This window comes from Ambystoma mexicanum, chromosome 1q, assembly GCF_040938575.1.
Source record: "Ambystoma mexicanum isolate Mex_15411 chromosome 1q, UKY_AmexF1_1, whole genome shotgun sequence".
NCBI lineage: Eukaryota > Metazoa > Chordata > Amphibia > Caudata > Ambystomatidae > Ambystoma > Ambystoma mexicanum.
This window is the reverse complement of record NC_090922.1, coordinates 808,581,902-808,601,750: the sequence shown is the minus strand read 5'-3', so window position 1 is coordinate 808,601,750 and position 19,849 is coordinate 808,581,902. Positions and strand designations below refer to the sequence as shown.

The following is a 19,849-nucleotide window of genomic DNA, read 5'->3' as shown; positions in this document are numbered from 1 at the left end:
ATGCTTGTAGGATTCTTGTTATTATCATCTATTCAATTGTTGTGGTATTTTGTTTATTTGAAAATAAAAACTTTGAATTACAAAGTTCATCATAGTGACTACCTTACTCCTAGTCCATAGTCCCCTTTCCTCCATACTTCTGTGACATTTCGTCCAGTGGATGGGACAGGAGCACGTTTTGTAAAGCAGCATCAAATTGAAAAAATGTGTCCTCTTTTTATGCGGGGTACCCGCACGCGACCGTAATCCTTAGCTCTGCCCTGCGCATCGCCCTTCAGTCCTTTTCTATCGCCAGGTCTGACACCATTTAAGCAATAGAGGATACTTATTAGAGGGGACAGGGGGCGGCGGGCGGGTGTATGGAGGAAAGGGGACTAGGAGTAAGTTAGTCACTACGGTGAGTAACTTTGTTATACTCCTACGTCCCGTCCCCTTTCCTCCATACTTGTGGGAGATTACCAAGCACTCCTTACAGGACAATGGGTGAATGGAACTCCTTTACTGAAAGAGGTTTTTGAGAACAGCTTCCCCGAACTGAGCATCAGCCCTGGAGCTCAGGTCTAAGCAGTAATGTTTCACAAAAGCTGATGGGGAAGCCCACGTAGCTGCTTTGGCGATGGTTTCCCATAGACATATTTTTGGAAGGCAATGGCAGCTGCCTTGCCCTGCACCAGATGGGCATGAATTCCCTTCAGAGGTTGAAGGCCCTGAACGGTAGAAGCCTCTGAAATACAGGAAGCAAACCATCAGGAGATGGTTGCTTTCGAGGCCGGCTTTCCATTTGGGTCACTGAAGGTCACCAAGAGCTGGGAAGAGCTTTAAAGATTAGATGCTCTGTCCAAATAAAACTTACAGCTCGCCTTACATCCAAATTATGCAAAATCCTCTCGGCAGCTGAGGCCGGTTCTGGGAAAAAACTGGTAAGGAAAGACTGGCTCAGATGAAAACCGGATACCACCTTTGGAAGGAAGGATTGGTCCGAAGGACAATCTTATTCTTGTGAAAGGTGAGGAATGGATGTTCTACCGACAAGGCCTGAAGCTCACTCACACGCCTTGTCTAAGTCACCGCAATTAGAAAAGCCATTTTCCATGAAAGGAATTTCAAATCCACTTTAGCCATAGGCTCAAAGGGTTTATGGCATAAAGCAGTAAGAAACACATTCAGATCCCACTTGTGATGCGGGTTACGCACTGGTGGATACAGATGCAACAGACTTGTAAAGTGCATTTTAATGACAGGGTTTTCCAAAGAAAAAGAGCAAGAGTCGGTGGACAGGTAAGCAGTAATAGCCGATAAATAAGTCCTACAAGACAAAACATGCATGCCTGAAGCTGCCAGATGAGAAATGAAAGACAGCACTGTGTCGATGTCTGCTTCTCTGGGGTCCAGCTTTTTTGCTAAACACCAGTGATGGAAACAAATCCATTTGCTCCTATATCGGGTCGAAGGTTTTCTAGCCGCTTGGATAATACGCATATTATCCGCTGACAAATTGAAGCTTTCCAAAGACTTGAACTCACGTACCAGGCCACTAAGATGAATGATTGTGAGGAGGGGTGCCACTTCTGCTGATCGCTCTGATGAAGCAGATCGGGAACCAGCAGGAGCCTGATCGGTGAGCAGACCGACAGATACTGAAGTTCCAAGAACCAGAATCTGACTGGCCATCACGGGGCTATGAACAGGAGATTGCAATTCGACAAGTTCCTGAGCTTGCATAGCGCCCAGTGAATCAGAGGAAGAGGCGGGAAGGCGTAGGCCCTCATTGTGCCACGGAATCTCGAGAGCGTCCCCCAGGGAAGAAGCTCCAAGCCCGTTCCTGGAAGCATAAAGGGGAAGTTTCCTGTTCGATGTCGCAAAGAGGTCCAATTCTGGAGTGCCCAAATGGCGAAAAAAGGTCAGAGGATCTGCGTGTTCAGCTCCCACTCGTAGCTGACCACCGCTCGCCGGCTGAGAGAGTCTGCCGTCACATTCAGCTGGTGCTGAATGTGTACCGCCAACAGCCAAACACTGTGCTGAATGGCCCATTCCCAAATCTGAATGGCTAGATCTACAAGGGGAGGAGACCTGGTATCCCCCTCCCCCTTCCCCCGACCCCTTACTTGTTGATGTAAAACATGGAAACCGCATTGTCCGTGCAGATGCGGACCACCTTGTTAATCACTAGCTTGAAGGTTTTGAGCACCAGGAAAATCGCCAGGAGCTCCAGATAATTTATGTGAAATTGTCTGTCCTGCGGCGACCACAGGTCGAAAACCTGAAGATGATCCATCATTGCGTCCCACCCGATAAGGGAGGAGTCTGTCGTAATGGTCACCTGAGGGGAGGGCTCCTGAAAGGGCGCACCCACCGACAGATTGCTGGAAGAAAACCACCATAGGAGATCTGTCATCATGCATGATGGAACCGAAACCATCTTGGTGTCCGGGGTCCACTGCCTAATGCCAGGAGCTCCGAAGAGCCAACTGCCCAAGTCGCATCTCGAGACGCGCGAGGGGAAGAGCAAGCACGCACGAGGCCTGGAAGCCTCTGGAACCACCAGGCGGACATGCTCTCAGACTGAATGAAGACTTGACACGTTAAACAGATCTGTCATCCGCTCCACCGTCAAGTACACTCTGCAGTCGATTGTGTTCCAACGGAAACAGGAATATCAGATCCCGAGAGATTGTCATGGAGGATTTCTGCCAGTTCGACAGCCCAAGACTGAACAGGAGCTGAAGGAGTGACTGAAGATTGCTCGTGGCTTTCACCGGACAAGGACTGCACAGAAGCCAGTCGTCCAAATATGGATACACATTAATACCTTGTAGCCTTTAAAAAAGCCACAATGACTGACATCTTCGTGAAGACACGCTGCGCTGATCTGAGACCAAAAGGGAGCACCTGAAACTGGTAGTGCTCCTCTCCCAGGAAGAATCACAGATATTTCTGAGGCGGGCTCCAAATCATGACATGCATATAAGCATCCTGAAGGTCCACCACCCTGAGCCAGTCCCCCTTCTGAAGAGAGGACTTTATTTGGCAGGGTGTAATCATCTTGCATTTCTCTTGAGGAAAAGAAAGGTTGAACTGGGAAAGGCCAGCCTGGTTGGGTTTTGGCACCGTAAACAGAGTAGAAGCCCTCCCATCGTTCCACTAGGAGAACTGGTTCTACAGCCCTGAGGTTTAGAAGCTTATGGAACTCTGCTCTGAGGGAGGTGTCCCAGACTGCCGAAAAGGACGATTGAAGGGTGAGGTAGGGGCAAGCGGAAGCCCGCCCGAGCGATGGTTTGCCACGCCTCCAGATGGGACGAGATTCGTCCTCCCACCAGAGTCTCGTGCGAGCGTTAAAAAAAATATTTTGCAGACTTTTCAGCGGAGAGACTACCTGTTCCTGAAAAGGAGGTGGACGACCGAGAGGAAAAACCGGCCACGTTGCTGCCTCCGGCAGGAGTTACCCAGCAGAGGATCAGTCCTGCGCGACCTGCTTTCTTGGAACCCTCTAAAACCTTAAGAGGATCAAGATAGGGACCCAGATCTCAGACCTTTGATTGGGGCTTTCACAAACAGCAACAGAGACTTGTCAGTTTGCGTGCTCGCCATCACAAGGCAGGTCCAGGACTTTATCTTGGACCTCCTTCGACAACTTTGTTGCATGAAGCCAAGCCCGACGAGAGATGTCCACCCCCAGCATGAGGCCACGAGCTGAGGTGTCAACATGATACCAGCAGCCTCCAGCATATCCTGCGTCAATACTCTGGCGTCTGACAAGCCGCCTTTAAAGTCTTCTAACCTGTCGACAGGAATGAACTCCTGTAAAATCAGCCAAATCACTCGACAGTTTCATATTCGTCGCTGCCAGGATGAGCTCTGCGTTGGCCTGATGCAATTGCAGTGTAACGCTCACCTGATTCCCGCAGAGGCGCCGGTCTTGACTGGGTGAATGCCGTATCTTCAAAGGTGATGTGTAACACACGGTTGGCTCCTTGGGCTGGACCTCTGTGCACTGTATGTCTGACTCGAAGAGTAAGATGTCTGCAGATAGAAAATATGGGATTAATGAACTGGGGTTATTGGGTGCCTCTCTCCTCTTCCCTTTCTCTTCTCCTGTAGAACCCCAAAGGTTAACACCCTCACCTTAGGTAAGTGAACGCCGAGCTCTCCATCTGCCTCGGGGCAGGGTGCCGTAACCAGTTTCTTCACTGGATAAGGGTGCAGGCCTCTTGACCTCAGAGGACTGCTGTCCGTCAACTGCACGAACGGTAAGTTCTGGGCACTTCAAATGTCTTAAAAGTCTTTTGTAATATCTCTTGTTTTGCAGGGTTCCGGCGATGGCGGATGGCGGGCTGATGAGAGTTGAGGATCGAACCCGCGTGAGGAATAGAAGCGCCTGGAAGCACGTAAGTAAGCGCTTGTAGCCTGCTTCACGATGCGCACTAACTGTCCCTTTTATCTTGCAGGTACAAGTTCGGAGCTTTAGAGAAGCTGAAGGGTGCTGGAATACCCACTGGATTCGGCGTGGGAAGGAGTAATGGCACGTGAGTAATAAAGTTGCCCAATGTCTTTAAACGCACCTTCTTTTGTCTTTCAGATGCGGGATGCAGCGCCGAAGGCCTCCGGAGCGTGCGAAGAGCTGGTAAGCTTTTGTCTTTCAGATGCCGGAATGCAGCGCGAGGCGTTGGTGACAGCCGATGGACCAGGTAAGAGATGCGCTGCCACTGAAGACCGTAGTGCTAACCTGTTCTTTCTTTGTCTTTACAGGTGCTGCTGAAGACTGGATTCCAGGATGGTAAGCCTTTGTTCCCTTAGGCCCAGGATCAGAAGCAGAAGACACGATGAGCGTTCTGCTGCAGAGAATGCAGAATAACGCAAAGCAAGATTCATCCATCGGGTGTGGTTTAAATAGCCTCCTGTAGTGCTTAGGTGTCTCCTTCCACAGCCACGCCTAGGTAAGAAAAGAGTTCCTGCTTTCCAGAAGAGTTCCAGTGTTCTGAACCTAGGGAGTGGCTCCTGCCCCACCCAACAGGAAAAGTAGTCCCAAACAGAAGAGGATCAGGGGTTCAACTGGCAGGCAAGTAAGCAGCATGGTCTGCTGCAGGTAAGTCCACCCAAGCATTATGAGCCCGGCGCTTCCAGCGCTGGGACTGGGCATCTTTATGAGCCTGGTGCCACTGGCGCCAGGACAGGGTCCAAAAGGTCCCAATTGGGACTGGCTGGCACTCGGAACCGGGGTTATGGGTCTGCTTCCAAGGGAGTCGGGCAAGTCCTGATCTTTTGGAAGCAGAGATCATGACATGCAGCGCCGAATTGGGCAAGAAGATTTTTGGCAAGGAATCGAGCAATTTTTCCTCCTTGGACAGAACTTCAGCCGCCGAAGTCGCAGAGGCCAGCTTGGATTGCAGAGTGGCGGCCACTACCACTGTTGAGGACGGGAGCGGGCATGACGCCAAGGCTACTTCCTCAGAGGTCTGAAGCCTGTAACAGGCGTCAATCCTTTTATTTACGTGCAGCCCGTTGTGTGGGGTTTATCCCAGATCTTGCGGGCCTCGGTCAGGAAGTCCCTCTGAAGGAACAGGCCGGTGCGCTCCTGTGGAGACCAGGTTTGGCACCCCCGAAAGCACCCCTTCCTGCAGAGCGGGTGCCTCAGGCACTGTTATGGCAAGGAGTGACATGTCCAGTACCCGGTCGAGAAATGCTCTGACAGAGCGGGGCTGATCCTCACTATCCTGATTTGCCAAAGGGTTGTCTAAAGCAACCGGATCCCCCGGCTGTGACGCGACCGGCATCAGATTGACATCACGCTCTGCTGGAGTCTTGTCCACCGGTGACAAGGGAGGCAGAGGCGGAAGAGCCAGAGGAGGGCTGGGAGGCAGAGGAGGAACTGCCGCTGGGGAGACTGGTGCCGTGACAGGAACTGTCGGGAATGGCATCTGTGGTAGAGGCATCCGAGCACGTCAGCCATAGGAAGGGCGGAACGGATTCACACTGTCGCATGGAAACGGTTGTCCATCGAAAAGAATATTCCCAGCACCCGGCGTCACTAGCGTGGGTGCGAAGGAAGAATCCAAAATGGCCTCCGTAGTCCACACGGGAAGGACCATCATTTTGTGCCCATAGAACTGCATCACATGTGGAGATGAGGCAGTTGACTCCAGACTGGTCAGGGGTCTTTACTGAAATCTTAGCCTTGACACAAGCATCCTCGGCAGAGCCGGTACTATGGGGCCTTGGATGTTTACTGGACATCCTGTTCCTTGAATTAGCCTCCAAGGAGTTACGGTCGACGACTTGTGCCCCCGCAACAGAACCGGTAACACTGCAAGCGCGGGAAAGTTGAGGAATCCACCTCACAGACAAGACCTTAACAGGCCTCTCGGTTCCGTTGGTACACCCCTTATCCTCGTTAAGAGGCAACTCTGAACAGAGTCCGGTCTTAATAGCTCCCTCGAGAGGGGCCACGGTTCGTGGTTCGGTACAGAAAACCTCAGAGGCCACCCTGGTGTCTGTGTGGGAAGCTCCTGACAAGGAGACCTCGGAGCAAACTCTGGTACCCAACGCCTCAGCACGACTATGCTGGCTATTAGCACGCGATCGGTGGACCTCAGATCGAGATCCAGTATAGGCTGGCCCCTCATGGAAACCCTCAGAGAAAACCTTAATACGCCTATCAGGCTTGCGAGACCTCAGGGAAAACCCTGGTAGCAGAGCTTTTGAAGCCCCTCCCGGACCTGAAGGACCCCGCGAAGGAACCCCCCCCTGCCCGGCCAGGGTTCCCTGAAAAGTAAGGAACTTACCGGGCGTCTTTTCTTTCTGTCGAAGAGTTGGAAATGTGATGGAGGAACCTTCTGGAAGATCTCCCACCGACGAAGATGGCGCTGAAGTGCCTGGACCGAAAGGGAGTCACAGACGAAACACAAGTCCCAACGGTGACCCGGTCCAAGACACTCCAGCAGAGAATGGGGATCCGCCCTAGCGAAGCGACGTTCGCAAGAGGAACAAGTAGCAAATCCCAGACGATCCGGCATAGACGGAGGATTATGCGACCGCAGAACCAGCAGTTCTTTAAGGACCTGAATAAACTCTGCAGGAGATTCTTGTGGCAAGATGGGCAACACAGAGTGGCATTGGAGGTGATGCAAAGACCCTACAACAGAGGCGGTCTAAATATTCCCAACTCTGAACTATACTACTTTGCGAGCCAACTGAAGCATGCGATTCAATGGATGGCGGACAAAGCCACCACCGACACCCACCTTCCACAACCAGCCATTCCACACATGCTACTCAGGGACCTATTTTGGACCCCAGAAGGAGTGAGCCAGCATGCACCTCACCTAATGAAGCTGGGAATCCAGATCTGGAAAAGGGCCTGCAAGATCATGAGGATTAACGACCCATACTCGCCTCAAATACCGATCGCAGCAATCATGGCAAGTATATCAGGGGGCCTGAAGGAGATAAGCACTTGGGAACCATGGGGGAGGTCACCACCCTCCGAGACCTTGTGAACGATCAGACCATTTTGACGTTCTCAGAGCTACACAAAACCACCGGTAGGGCAGTTCCTACTGCATGGAGCAGTGATAAAGAAGCTAGAGCTAGCTAACAGATGGCCCTACGTAGAGGACCCTGAAACCGGACTCGATACCATCGAAAACATGTTAAACACAGCCGAGGGCGGACACGAAATCTCGAGACTCTACGAATCGCTGCTAGACTGTGTAACCAGGCACGATCTCAAGTGCAAGATGAAATGGGAAAGGGAGCTCGGCCTGCAATTCGAAGATAAATAATGGGAATCAATAGCTCACTACCATAAGAAAGTATCCAGAAACGCCCAGCTGCAATTTATACAGTTCTGTATCACCAACAGAGGGTACCTCACACCTGAGGTTACTGCCAAATTCAAAGGGGCAAGGCCAGCAGGGTGCCCTAGATGTAACAAACCCCATGCGGGAATGACCCATATGTTCTGGGAGTGCCAAGTCATACGATCCTTCTGTACACAGATAGCAGCGAAAGTTGCTAACTCCGATATTACTTTGGATGTACTGTCACCTGGATCGTGCATCCTAGGCAGATACAAAAAAAAACAACAGGCCCCTGTGTAGGCTCAAAGACTTGATGTATATCTTAGCAAAAAGAAGCATCGTTATGGGGTGGAAGTCTCCCAAAATCCCCAGCGTAGTATTATGGTGGGACGATCTCCGCAAGTGGACAGCAGCCGAAACGGGTGCATGGGAAAATGCGCAGAAAGAACAGAGACTCAACATCAGCGAGGGCCTTCAACAATGGCGCTCACAGTGTCATTGTTTCACCCACCAGAACCTGCTTCTGCCTTCGATGACAGCGGAAGCCCTTAGGGCAACCTGGAATATAAAGTATCGCTTAGGAACAATTGTGGTCTTGGAAAGTTGGGAAGGGGGGGGGGGGGAGTTTCTATGAGATGTTCAACTGATGCAACATCGATGTCAACTGTTTGTCATAAAACCAATAAAAACATGTTCAAATAAAAAGGAAAAAAGGTCTTCCGGTGATGCAAGTGCATTGCGTCCAGCCCCGACCGCACAGATAAAAGGACTGAAGGGCGATGCGCAGGACAGAGCCAAGGAGGGCGGGCTTACAGCCGCGGTGGTACCCCGCGTAAAAAGAGAAGGACACATTTTCAATTTGATGCTTTACAAAAGTGCCCCAGTCCCGTCCCACAGGATGGAATGTCCCAAAAGTATGGAGGAAAGGGGATGGAACGTAGGAGTAAAAGCTTTCTCTGGGAAAGCTACTGCTACAGAGACCAGGTACTAGGCCCAGTAAGGTATGACCATGTATTGCAGCTAGATCCAAGTTCATACTAGACGCAGGTGCCTGACGCTAATAAAGGGGAGCAGTTAATTTGATAGGCACTGGAAGGCAGACAGAGGGAGGCCTCCTCCAACCCAACGGATAACCGCACATCTCCCCATCTCCCACTTCTGCCTTCGATGCGGTCAACCACACCATCCTGCTCAACCGTCTATGTGATAACCTGGGTATCACTGATCAGGCTCTGGCCTGGCTGACCTTCCTCTCCGATCGACCCTCCCAGGTCCAACTGGGGTCCTTCCTATCATCTATCTCACTCTCTACCTGTGGGGTTCCACAGGGTTCTAACCTCTCACCCTGGCTTTTTAACCAATACCTGGCAACTCTTGCCCACGGCATTGCCATTTTCGGCTCAAATTTCCAGTGCTATGCTGATGACAACTTATTTTCCGGCTGCCCTCGGCCACCTCCTCTCCCATCTCCGACAGCCTAACTGCCATTCAAGATTGGTGTGCCACCAATGATCTTTGTCTGAATGCCAGCCAGACAGATCCTACTCATCGGCACACCATCTCCATTCTTTTCCCTCACTCTGGCCGGCCTCCCTAGCCCCCCTACTACTCCTACCTGCGAGGCTAAGAACTTCGGGGTCATCTTTCACTCCACACTTTCCTTCTCCACCCATATATCGGAGGTCTCTAAAAAGTCAAACTTCCTACTGCACCCTCCTCAGGAGGTACTCTGCCTTTCCTCTACTTCCCTCAGAAGCTCACTGTCTCAAAAGCTCTGGTTCTCTCTAGGTTGGACTATTTTAACAGCCTCTTTCTAAATCTACCTGCCTCTACTCTCTGCCCTCTGCAACTTATCCAGAACAGGACTGCGAGACTTGTCAAGCCCTGGGATCGTATCTCTCCAGCCCCGAAATCTCTCCATTGGCTCCCAGTGGATGCAAGGATTAAATTCAAAACCCTCTGCATTGTCCACGAGGTTTCTGGGGCCTGGGTCCAAAATACCTACAGCTATCCCTCTGCAAATACCTCCCCTCTCAAGCTCTTCGCTCCTCTAACTCCCTCCGGGTGAATCGTTTTTCAAAGAAACGAGCTGGGGGTAGATCTCCATCTTCAGCTGGGGCCTCCCTATGAACAGCCTCCCTGACACTCAAACTTGAGGAGAACCATCTCCGGTTCCGGAAGCACCTCAAGACCTTCCTCTTTGCTTCTGTCTTCGTTCCCCTGCTGACCGGCTCTATCCTGGCACTGTGCACCTGGCCACCCTCTTACCCATGAGCCCAGGCACCTGCTCACCCTGCCGCCCTCCTGCACTGCCTCCTGGCCACCCCTTGCACTGGTGGACTGTATCTGTACCCATACAGATCCACCGCTACCCCCTCCTCTTTTTCTGCACTTGCCAGACTCACCCAGTCTGCTGCCATAAACACAGCACTTGCCGGCTGCACCACCACTGTTTATTGCCTCTATTTTCTATGTATTTTTATTATTTATCTTCTCTGCACTTCCCCTCTGCCCCTTCCATAAACTTTTACTTTTTCCCTTTCCATGCACTTGCGTCTTCTCAGTGTCACTGGGCCCAGTAAGATCGTTTGTGTTCCCCCTGATCCCCTCCCGTTGCCCAGTCGTGCTCTGAAACACTTGTCTACGAGCGCAATACAAATAAAATAGATCATATCACCCTGAATCTACGCTCAGCATCTGCAACACTAGAATGCAGCTATCCCCCACTATCAATTTGGTGTAGCCACACATTTACGACTTGCTTCACACTACTTCTAGCATTAGAATGCAGCTATCTACCACGAAAAATCTGTTCTAGCAGCACACGCACACCATTTACTGGCCTGACCATCTCCACTGACATGGACTCTGGTCCCAGAGGGTGCTCAAACTACAGTGCATTGAGACCATACCAATGGTGAAAGGCGATATACTAATGCCCATTAACATAACAGAATAGGATTTCCTCAAATTCTGAACGTATGGCGGATTCCGTTAATCCATTTTAACATGACCCATACAAAATGTATGGGGCCAACTAGCAAGACTGAAACACTTACATATGCCAATGGCCCTTCATCAATGTTGCTGCTAGTCCAAGGGTTCCAGTTTTCCTGTGGCGGCGACCAGGGCACTACACCGGACATTGGCTGCCGCTGAGAGGGTTCGAAATGTACCAGTTTTCCCAGTGTGAGCGAGACTGGAAACGAGGGATCTTCAGGCTACAAATGAATACAAAAAAACTTAGATACAATATTACTTTAATTATTTTGCTTTAAGTGATTCCATGGTCAAAATGTGGTCCATCAAAGAAAATGCAAGGATTACAGAGAAGAATATGCATTACGTTAAGGCAGTTTTTGTACCACCTTCTGTTGAAGAGGCTACAACCCTGGGGGTGGGCATAGAGGCTAACAAACTTGAAAAGGAAAGCCAAAAACAACGTGGGCGGAGCGACATGGCTTAAAACTCTCAGGTAGGGGCAGTAGGTAGAATGCAGTACAATCAGTCCACATGCACAAATCCAGAAAATACACTGCACAGATATACAGGACAAATATGCTTCTATAAAGTCTGTTAGGAAATATTTCTCTTTTAAGCAACTTCGCCTCCATATTCTATGGACCCGTAACATTTTGCTTTTCCGTTTGTCCTGTCCTGACATTTCCCCTGCCCTTTTTGACATGGGAAAATGTACCAGTCTTTCAGATCATCAGTACTGGGAAACTGTTCTCCTTTTGTCTTACTTTTTACCTGTTTTGGTAACTTTCCCAACAGTGCACAAAGCATCTTACAATGCAGTGCATGTGGATACTTTTACACTGGGGATGTTTTGGGTAGTTTTAAATGTGCCTGAAGCAAACTGGTGGCAGCAGATGACATTAATTACCATAATCGTACATTACTTACCATAATCATATTTGATACTTGCATCTGCTTGGATTCACATGTGCTTTAGGTGACATCGGTATCTGATCATTCCATTGAAATCAGTTTGATCTAATTAATGCATTGCCATCGAATTATATCCAACGAAAAGCATTTGCATCGAAATGCCTTTTCATTGAATATAATTCGAAGGATTTTTTATATTTTAAAATTAGGGTTAGGGTATGGGGTAGGGCAAGGGTTAGATTTATGGTTAGGCTAAGGTGTAGGGCAAGGGTTAGAATTAGGTTTAGGGTTTGTGTTGGGTAGGGGTGTTTTGGGAGTTGGGGAAGATTTCAGCACTGGACAGTTCCATGTAACGTTTTAACGTTAAAAAATGCCTCAAAATGCTTTTTGCATTTAAAAGTGCATATCTAAACTTGTCCATTTAGAAATTCGATAGACTGGTTTCGATGGAAATGCACTTTTACATGTAAAAGATAGCATTTTGATGGAAATGCATTTCGATGCATTTTAAATCGATGGGTGGACCATAAACCAAAGCTAGTGGTAGGTGCAGAGCATAGCATATTGTTTTCGAACCTCAAAAATGGTCGACTGGGTGCGTTTGTAATACTACTCCTCTGTGACATGCATTGTACCCATGATCCTAAACAAGTTGGTCCCTCTGATCGTTTTGTTTCTGACAAGAGGGAGCATGAAGTGCAAGAGTACAGAAAGCATAAGCAAAGGTAAAATAAATCTATGTGCCTTCACATCCCAGCAGGGAGGAAGGGTGGGTGCATGTGAATCTAAGAAGATACAAGCATCAGAAGTACTATTATTAATCTGCTTAGAATCACATGCTGTGAATAGGATTTGTTTTGTTTGACCGTGGTAGAAATATTTGCGGCATAATTGACTGTAGTCCTTTACACCGCATTTTTTACCGCAGTTAAACCAAACCCTTGTCGCCACCTCCCAATCTGGCAGTACACCCACAAACCACGTCCTACTTACCTTTCCTCCATCTGCCGCCTCTCCTGTACCCTGCAGCATCACATCCGTCCCTCCAACGCGGGTCGGATAGACGCTGCAAGGTCCCTTTTTTTCTCTTTAATGTGGCCCCCCGCCTCCACTATTGAGGAAGCAGGGACACACCCACACTCCTGAAGCCCAGAAATACTGAACAGGGGGAGCGGGAGACAACCCCCACTCTTAAGTTCAGTATTTTTGAAAAATCTGTCAAATGGTACTGGCCGAAGTCGTTCAAATGTACCATTAAAATCAATTTTTTGGCTCAAATTGGCCAATTCCTGTGCATAGACTAGCCTGATAAACATAGCTAGATGGTGGTGGGTTGTTTGAAGGTAGTGCGGCAAAGAAATGCTTTGCACTGCTTGACCCCACCTGTGAGTCAGTCTTAGAATGTGCATCTAAGCAGTAACGTGTAAAAGTGTTAAGTGAACTCCCAAGTTGCAGCCTTGCAAATAGCATCTGAAGATACATTTGTAATGAAAGCTACGATAGCCCCTGTGCCTCAAGTAGAGTGAGCTCTGGGCGAAAAAAAGGGCAAGTCTCTTTCAAAGAGAATGGTAGGCAAGAGTGTATGTGGTACCATGTGGGAGACTGCACCAGCCTTGTCCTCTTGGCAACAGTTAACCCAACCTTTGTTATAAGCATGTACTACACAAGTTGTTAGAGTATTGTATATTTATATAGCGCTCTTTCTGCACTGGTGTGGCCTCAATGCACTTTTTCCTCGGTTGAACACCCCTGGTGACCGTAGTCGAAGTGTTTCGAAAGTTCTAGGGGGTTTAGTTTAAGAGATGCGTACGTGCATGTTGCCGTTCTAGGATTGGGTGGCTGGCAAGGCGCGACTAAGCAGCCCAAGAGAGGTCAGACACATGGGTGGGTGCTGGTGAGGGTTAGAGATAGCTTACTATTGTTTAGAGTAACTGAGCAGCCAGGTTTAATCTCAAGAGGGGTCAATGTGAGCTTGTTAGGAAGAATTCTCAGAAATGTGCTAATTCCTCTCTACCTTAGAGACCACTCAGCAACTTTGCTGGATTTTGAGGACTTCATTTTTTTTAACCTGGAGAGGAGACCCTTTTTCCCCACTTGTGTATTTTTGTTTCTTTTGGTTGTGGAGTCTGACAAACTCCATAGGCATCTTTTACATAGTGTCACATAGCACCTTCAGTGCAGTGGCACAGGGAAGTCTTTCAGATTTCCCCAAGGGTTAAATACCTTCTCTTGGATAAACTACTTTTTCCAAGAGCACTAAAGTGAAATTGACTACTTACATTTGTCACTTTCTAGACCGAGCACACACACTATCTTACAACAGGGTGCAGGAGGGGTTACTTAGTATCCCCTTTGTCTAGTTATGTTACCGTTTCCTCAAACGGCTGGTGGCAGTGGTTTACTTTTAACTACTGTGCTGTGCCTTTACCGCGGGCTGCGTTCGCAGCTGCAGTAAAGCACCCAGGGTGCCATTTTTGTCAAAATGGCCGCTGTCTTTTTCCACCATTTCTTGTTGGAATGGTCCCTTGATATTTACTCTGCGCACCAAACCAGGTTTGGTCCCTTTGTTTGTTTTGTCTTTGGCGGGATTCACGAGTGAAGCCCGCCTCTGGCTCCAGTATGTAGGGCAGGAAGTGAGGGAGGTGCCCGAAACTCCCTTTGCTTAATACCCTTGGTTACAGGATGCACCAAAAGGTGATTGGGCGACTGGCTGTCCAGCCAGGACAGCCACCTTGCTGTGTGATTGACAGCTAGGCTGGAATGAATGGCACAAACCTGCATAAAAAGGCAAGGCTTTTTGGCTTGGAAGGCAGAGTCAACCAATGGACGAAGGAATCCGAAGAACTTGGAAGAGACGCCTGCTGCAACTCCTGACCGTTGGTTTGCCCGGTGAAGCCCTGCTGCTGTGCTGAAGTTCCAAATTCGCCTCGACTAGAGAAGCCCTGCAAGGACGACCTCCTCACTTGAGTTGGTGGGACCAATCAACCCCAAAGTAAGCCACCTGAAAATCCTCTTGGAGCTGACAGTACTTCCACTGCTGCTGGAACCGAAGTGCCAGGGAGAGGAACACCAGATTGTGTAGGTTGCTTTTAAGTCGGACTTGAGCGCCAGAAAAATCCTCTGCACTTCCCTGAAGCAGGACTGAATAGGCCTGAGCCACCTCAGAGTGCTGGACCCCAGAAGCAAGGAAAGAGTCAAGTGGTATCGGACATCTGCAGTGTTATTTGCTGTCAGACGTGAGGAGCTGAAACATTGAAGAACCGCTGAATCCAAGTTTGCCCATTACTGCCGATGACCTTCCCACTGCAGAGAAGGAGTCCGACGTCAGCTCTCTTGTCCCCATGACTCAGGCACAACAGGATCCGCAAGCTGTACAGGAACAGAAGCCAGCTAGAACCATTTATTCTATCTAGAGGTACTGTAAAGTCTAAGAACTTACCTACCTCTTGTTATGTAGCCTTACTTTCTCTAAGTTGAGACTTGTCTTGGTTACCTTGCATAGTTGCTATACCTTTGCCCTTCCCAAGCCGCCCAGCTTGTGGCCCTTCAAGTGTACCAACATTTCTAAAAACATTGTGCAAGACTTTTTAACCTACCGGCAAAGAAGATCTTCAGCTCCCCAAGACATTGTGCAATTAACATTGACTGTCCCGACTCCGAGAGACCCTTCTTTACCTCTGACTGTTGGCCTTTGCCCCAGGAAAGGGTTAATTTACTTTGCATTGGAAGGTTTTAAAAGTACTTGTCTGTTTGAGAATTATTTGTTAACCTTTGTTTTATTCCTCTTCTATCTTTTAAAACAAACTCAGTATTGTTAAAGGTATTTGTACCACGGACCGTCACCAACGGAATTGGTCCCCAGGCGCTCAGGTGGATCTGTAAACGATAAAGGTGGGATGGGTTAGTAAGGTGAAGAAGGGAGTAGGATAGTGAGAGGAGTGGTGTTCTGTTGGCAGCTTCAACTCAGTATACACCAGGTGCTGAGCTTTGGTGCGGGCATCGAATCGGAGTCAGTCCGCGTGTGCTGTTGTCCCGGCTTATGTGTTGTTGCAGTGTTGTGAAGTGCATGCGGCTTGTTGTGCGAGAGATGGTTGTGCGAGTTTTGAGTGAGGTAGGTATACAGAGTTTGAGCTTATATTGGTTAGTGGGTTACCGGACCTTTACCATGCTAACATTCATAGTTCTGTCTGAGTGGCACCTGTTGGCCCTCACATTCCCATCTAGACGCAGCGCAGGCCAATGTTTAGGACTCCATCCAGGTGTGGTCATGCCAACCCTCACAGCCCCATCCAGATGCGGCGCAGGCTAGTGTCTAGAGACCCGTCCAGGTGTGGGCATGCTAACATTCACAACTCCATCTGAGCGCCACGCAGGCTGGTGTTCACAACTCTAGGTGTGGCACGTTAGCATTCACGTTTTTCCTAGGCGCGGGCATGTTATCCTACAATCGATCCTATCCAGATGCGACGCAGGCCAACGTCTATCTAGATGCGTCTGCCGGTCTGGATATGTTCGTCCAGTACGTATGAGTGGGAGTGTCACTTGGGGCTTTCGTCTGGGTATAGGCATGTGGTCAGTTTCTGCAGCCTTCCTTTGTGGCCATTTTCCATGATGACTAATGCTCTGTCGAATGGTTGGTTCTTTGGTTTGTGAGTTTGTCCAATTTGAGAGCGGTTGAGGTTGGAGTTATTTTTGTCATTGTTTTAATGTCTGGGCATTGTAGTGCGTCTCTGTTGTGGTTACGTTTTGAAGAGCCATGATTTGAGGAGTTTCCTGAATGCTAGGTGGTTTGTTGTATTCCGTATATTCTTAGATAGGTCATTCCAGGTTTTGGGTGCCTGGTGAGAGAAAGACGATCCTCCAAGTTTTTTTCTGTTGTAGGGTTTTGGTTCCAGGCGTATGTCGGTGCTTGATCTTAGTGTTCTTGTCGGTTGGTGTAGGCGTAGTTTGTCGCTTAGGAATTCTGCGCCTTGTTTGTGTATTCAGACCCTCCAGGATATTGCGGCATGAAATGGAAAATTTTGCGGCACAAAAAAGAAAAAATTGCGGCACACAACTGCATTTTTTGCGGCATTATTTATTGTCGAAAAATACATCATTTAACATCTTTTTTATCCAAAAACAGAGAACTTGAACAGTACAGTGTTGCACATTGAAACAGGAATGTTTGAGGTGATGTGGAGAACTTTTAACAAACCTTTGAGCTAACTATCGAGCAATAGCATCAAACTGAGCCTGAAATGCCCGTCATTGTTTTTTCAAAGCAGTCTTCTGAGTTAATGCCTTCTGCCACTTGATTTATAAGCACTATAATGGCACTGATTGCATAGCATTCTGAGCACCCCCGTCCATTCCTGAGCTACATCAGTTTCAGTACTTGGTCTCAATCCCATCTCCCCTAATCACATCAGTCCTGACTTGCAGCTCCTCTTATTCTGTGGGTTCCTAAATATAGCTCTACCAGTCGACCTCAGTCCTGACTTTCAGCACTCTACGCAACAACTGCTTTGGTACCTTCATAATGCTGCCCAGCTATAACCCCTGCATTTTCAGCACTGGGATGTAGACACATACAGGCACACAGCTCTGCTGATCTACCTAAATTCTAAAATGCGCCCCTTCTGCTATCCCCCTACTGAGATCCTCTCACACAGGTGCGTCCAGGCACACCTGTCCCTAGTTAAGGTAACCCTTATGGTCCATTTCTGGAAGCCCATCACTGCTTCACTACCACTCTTTAGTCATGGCATGTGAACCCAATGTGTACGGGCAGTCCTCCGGGGTTAGGTCCACACATTTCAAAACAATGACATTGAAGTGGAGCTATACACCCTCAAAGCCTAAATTGGCAGATAAGTACCAAAATCGAAAATTTTAAAAGACTGGGCAGTGAAGCGTTGGGTATAGATAGTGGGTGAGTGCAGTGAAGAAAGAGGAAATCCAAAGATGGCATGGGGTGGTAGGATCCCTATAAAAGTAAATGGAAGGTGTATCTTAATTAAAGATGACAACGTCGATACGATAATCTCAAAAAGACTCAGTCTCCCATCCAAATGAGCCATGAGAATCCTCCCTTCAGCGGAGGACAGGAGCATCCTCTGCAGGCCATCAGGCTTGCCTCCAAGGCTGAAGGCACTTCCCTCGCCAGCATTCGTCCCCCAGATCTATACTCCCAGTCCGTTGCTGCACACTGCTAGAATTGTTTTGCATAAATCAGGGCATTTATGTAATTCCTTTAGCTCTTAGTCTTCACTGTGGGTCACCTGCGTCTGAAAATCACCTCCTTCCCAGTTCCTATTCCAGCTTTCTACCAGATTCACTGCCTGCTCCTCTGGAAGCACTCTCGAAACCGCATAACACTCTGAGGTGCTCCCACAGTCGGTCCATCGCTACTAGTGTTCTGTGAGTTGCTCCCAAAGCCTTAATCCTCCACAGCAACACTGTTATTTGGGGAAGGGGTCCCTCAAGATGCTTCTTAAACTCAAGGGATCCAGTAAGCGCTCTTGCCAGTAATCCTGCCAGGTTTCCTGGCACCTTAAATCCTTTAAGTCATTTAGTGCGGTGGACAGGCCACATCACTGGTGAGGGTCACAGCACAGCTGTGGCAGCAATGCGCTTTACAGGAGCTTGCTGCCATGTGAAGAGGATATGGGATACTGCTGTTGCCGAAGCTTGGTCTCGGCAATCTTGGTGTCAGTGCAGACCCTCCCTAGAATAACTCTGTTACACTTAATCAGGTCCAGTACCTCTGCCAAACACAAAACGTGGGTTCCTTCCCCAAGATAGTTTCTATGAGTGTCCTTCACTGAAGTCCTGCTAAAAACAAGCATTTGCAAATCCAACAGTATTGACTTGATTTTAACATAACTGTGTATAGGAATTGCCAGCTGCTGCTATGGTAATTAATTGCAAGGCCTTTGTCATTTGTGTCCCGTTCTGTCTGGCCACGCTCTTTAGGACAGCCAGGCTGAGTCACCACAGCCTAACATTTTGGGGTGTGGAGGGGGGAGAGGGCTACAGCTCGATCAGCTCCATGGAGGGGCTTGAATTCAAAGGTGTCAACACTGGTTCACACCTTTGAACTGAAGCCCCTCGGTTTATTTGCTTTTTGCTCAGTGGAGTTGTTAACCTTTGAGCTGCTGCAATTGGCAACCCCTCTGTGGATGCTATAAATCATTAAATGAGCGTGAAAAAGATACATAAAGCTAATGTGTCTTTTTTGCGCTCATTTAATGATTTATAGCGGCCATAGCGGGAAAAGGCAAATTTTGCGGTTTTTTTGCAAATCGCAAAATCGCCATAAGCTGGGTGGTCTGTGTATTGCTCTGTGCGTGATGCACATGGCCTTGAACTTTATTCGTTGTTTCAGTGGTAGCCAGTGTAGTATTTTTAGCGCGGGTGTGATGTGTTCTCTTCTGGGTAGCTTGAGGAGGAGTCTGGCCGCTGCATTTTGTATGCGTTGCAGTTTTTTTAGAAGTCGTTCGGGCATGCCCAGGTATAGGCTATTGGCATAGTCTACCCTGGACATAATCAGAGCGATGATGGTAAGTGTTTTGTTAGTGAATGACAGGAACGGTAGGATCCTTTTTGCTGCTCGCAGGAGAAAAACATTTGATTACTGAGTTTACTTCTGGCTCCAGAGTGAGGTTGTTATCCATCAGGACCCCTAGGTTTTTTTTACAGTTGATGGTTCTGGTGTGGTGCCGAGCTCTCTTGGCCAGGGGATGTAGTTGATGTCTCCTCCCTTTTATGAAACAATCATTATCTCTGTTTTGCCTAGGTTGATTTTGAGATGGTTGAGGTTCATCCAGTTGAATATGTCACGAAGGCAATTCTCTAGTGTGGTGTTTTCTTTTCGGGTGTCTTGTATGTTGAAGATTATTTGAGTATCGTCGGCGTAGTTGTAGCATGTGAGGCTGTGTTTTTTGATGAGTTAATTAATAGGTACATGTAGATGTTGAATAGAAGCGGGGAGAAGGTTGATCCTTGTGGTACTCCGCACGTGGAGACTCTGGGTTTGGATTTACAAGGTTTCATCCATATTGTTTGTTCTGTTTGTTAGGAAGGATTTGATCCATAGTAGGGCAGTGTCTGTTATCCCTTCTAATCTCTTTATGAGGATGGCGTGGTTGACAGTGTCGAAGGCTGCAGACAGATCA

General features: G+C 48.5%; 1 protein-coding gene across 2 annotated transcripts in view; it reads right to left on the bottom strand.

The window, feature by feature from the left end:
* DHX9 (DExH-box helicase 9) overlaps positions 1-19,849 on the bottom strand; it is a 745,262-nt gene that overhangs the window by 383,106 nt on the left and 342,307 nt on the right. For both annotated transcript variants that reach the window (XM_069641409.1, XM_069641410.1), the window contains one exon: positions 10,856-11,017. In XM_069641409.1, coding sequence (XP_069497510.1) covers positions 10,856-11,017 — 162 coding nt within the window. The remainder of the gene's footprint in view (positions 1-10,855; positions 11,018-19,849) is intronic.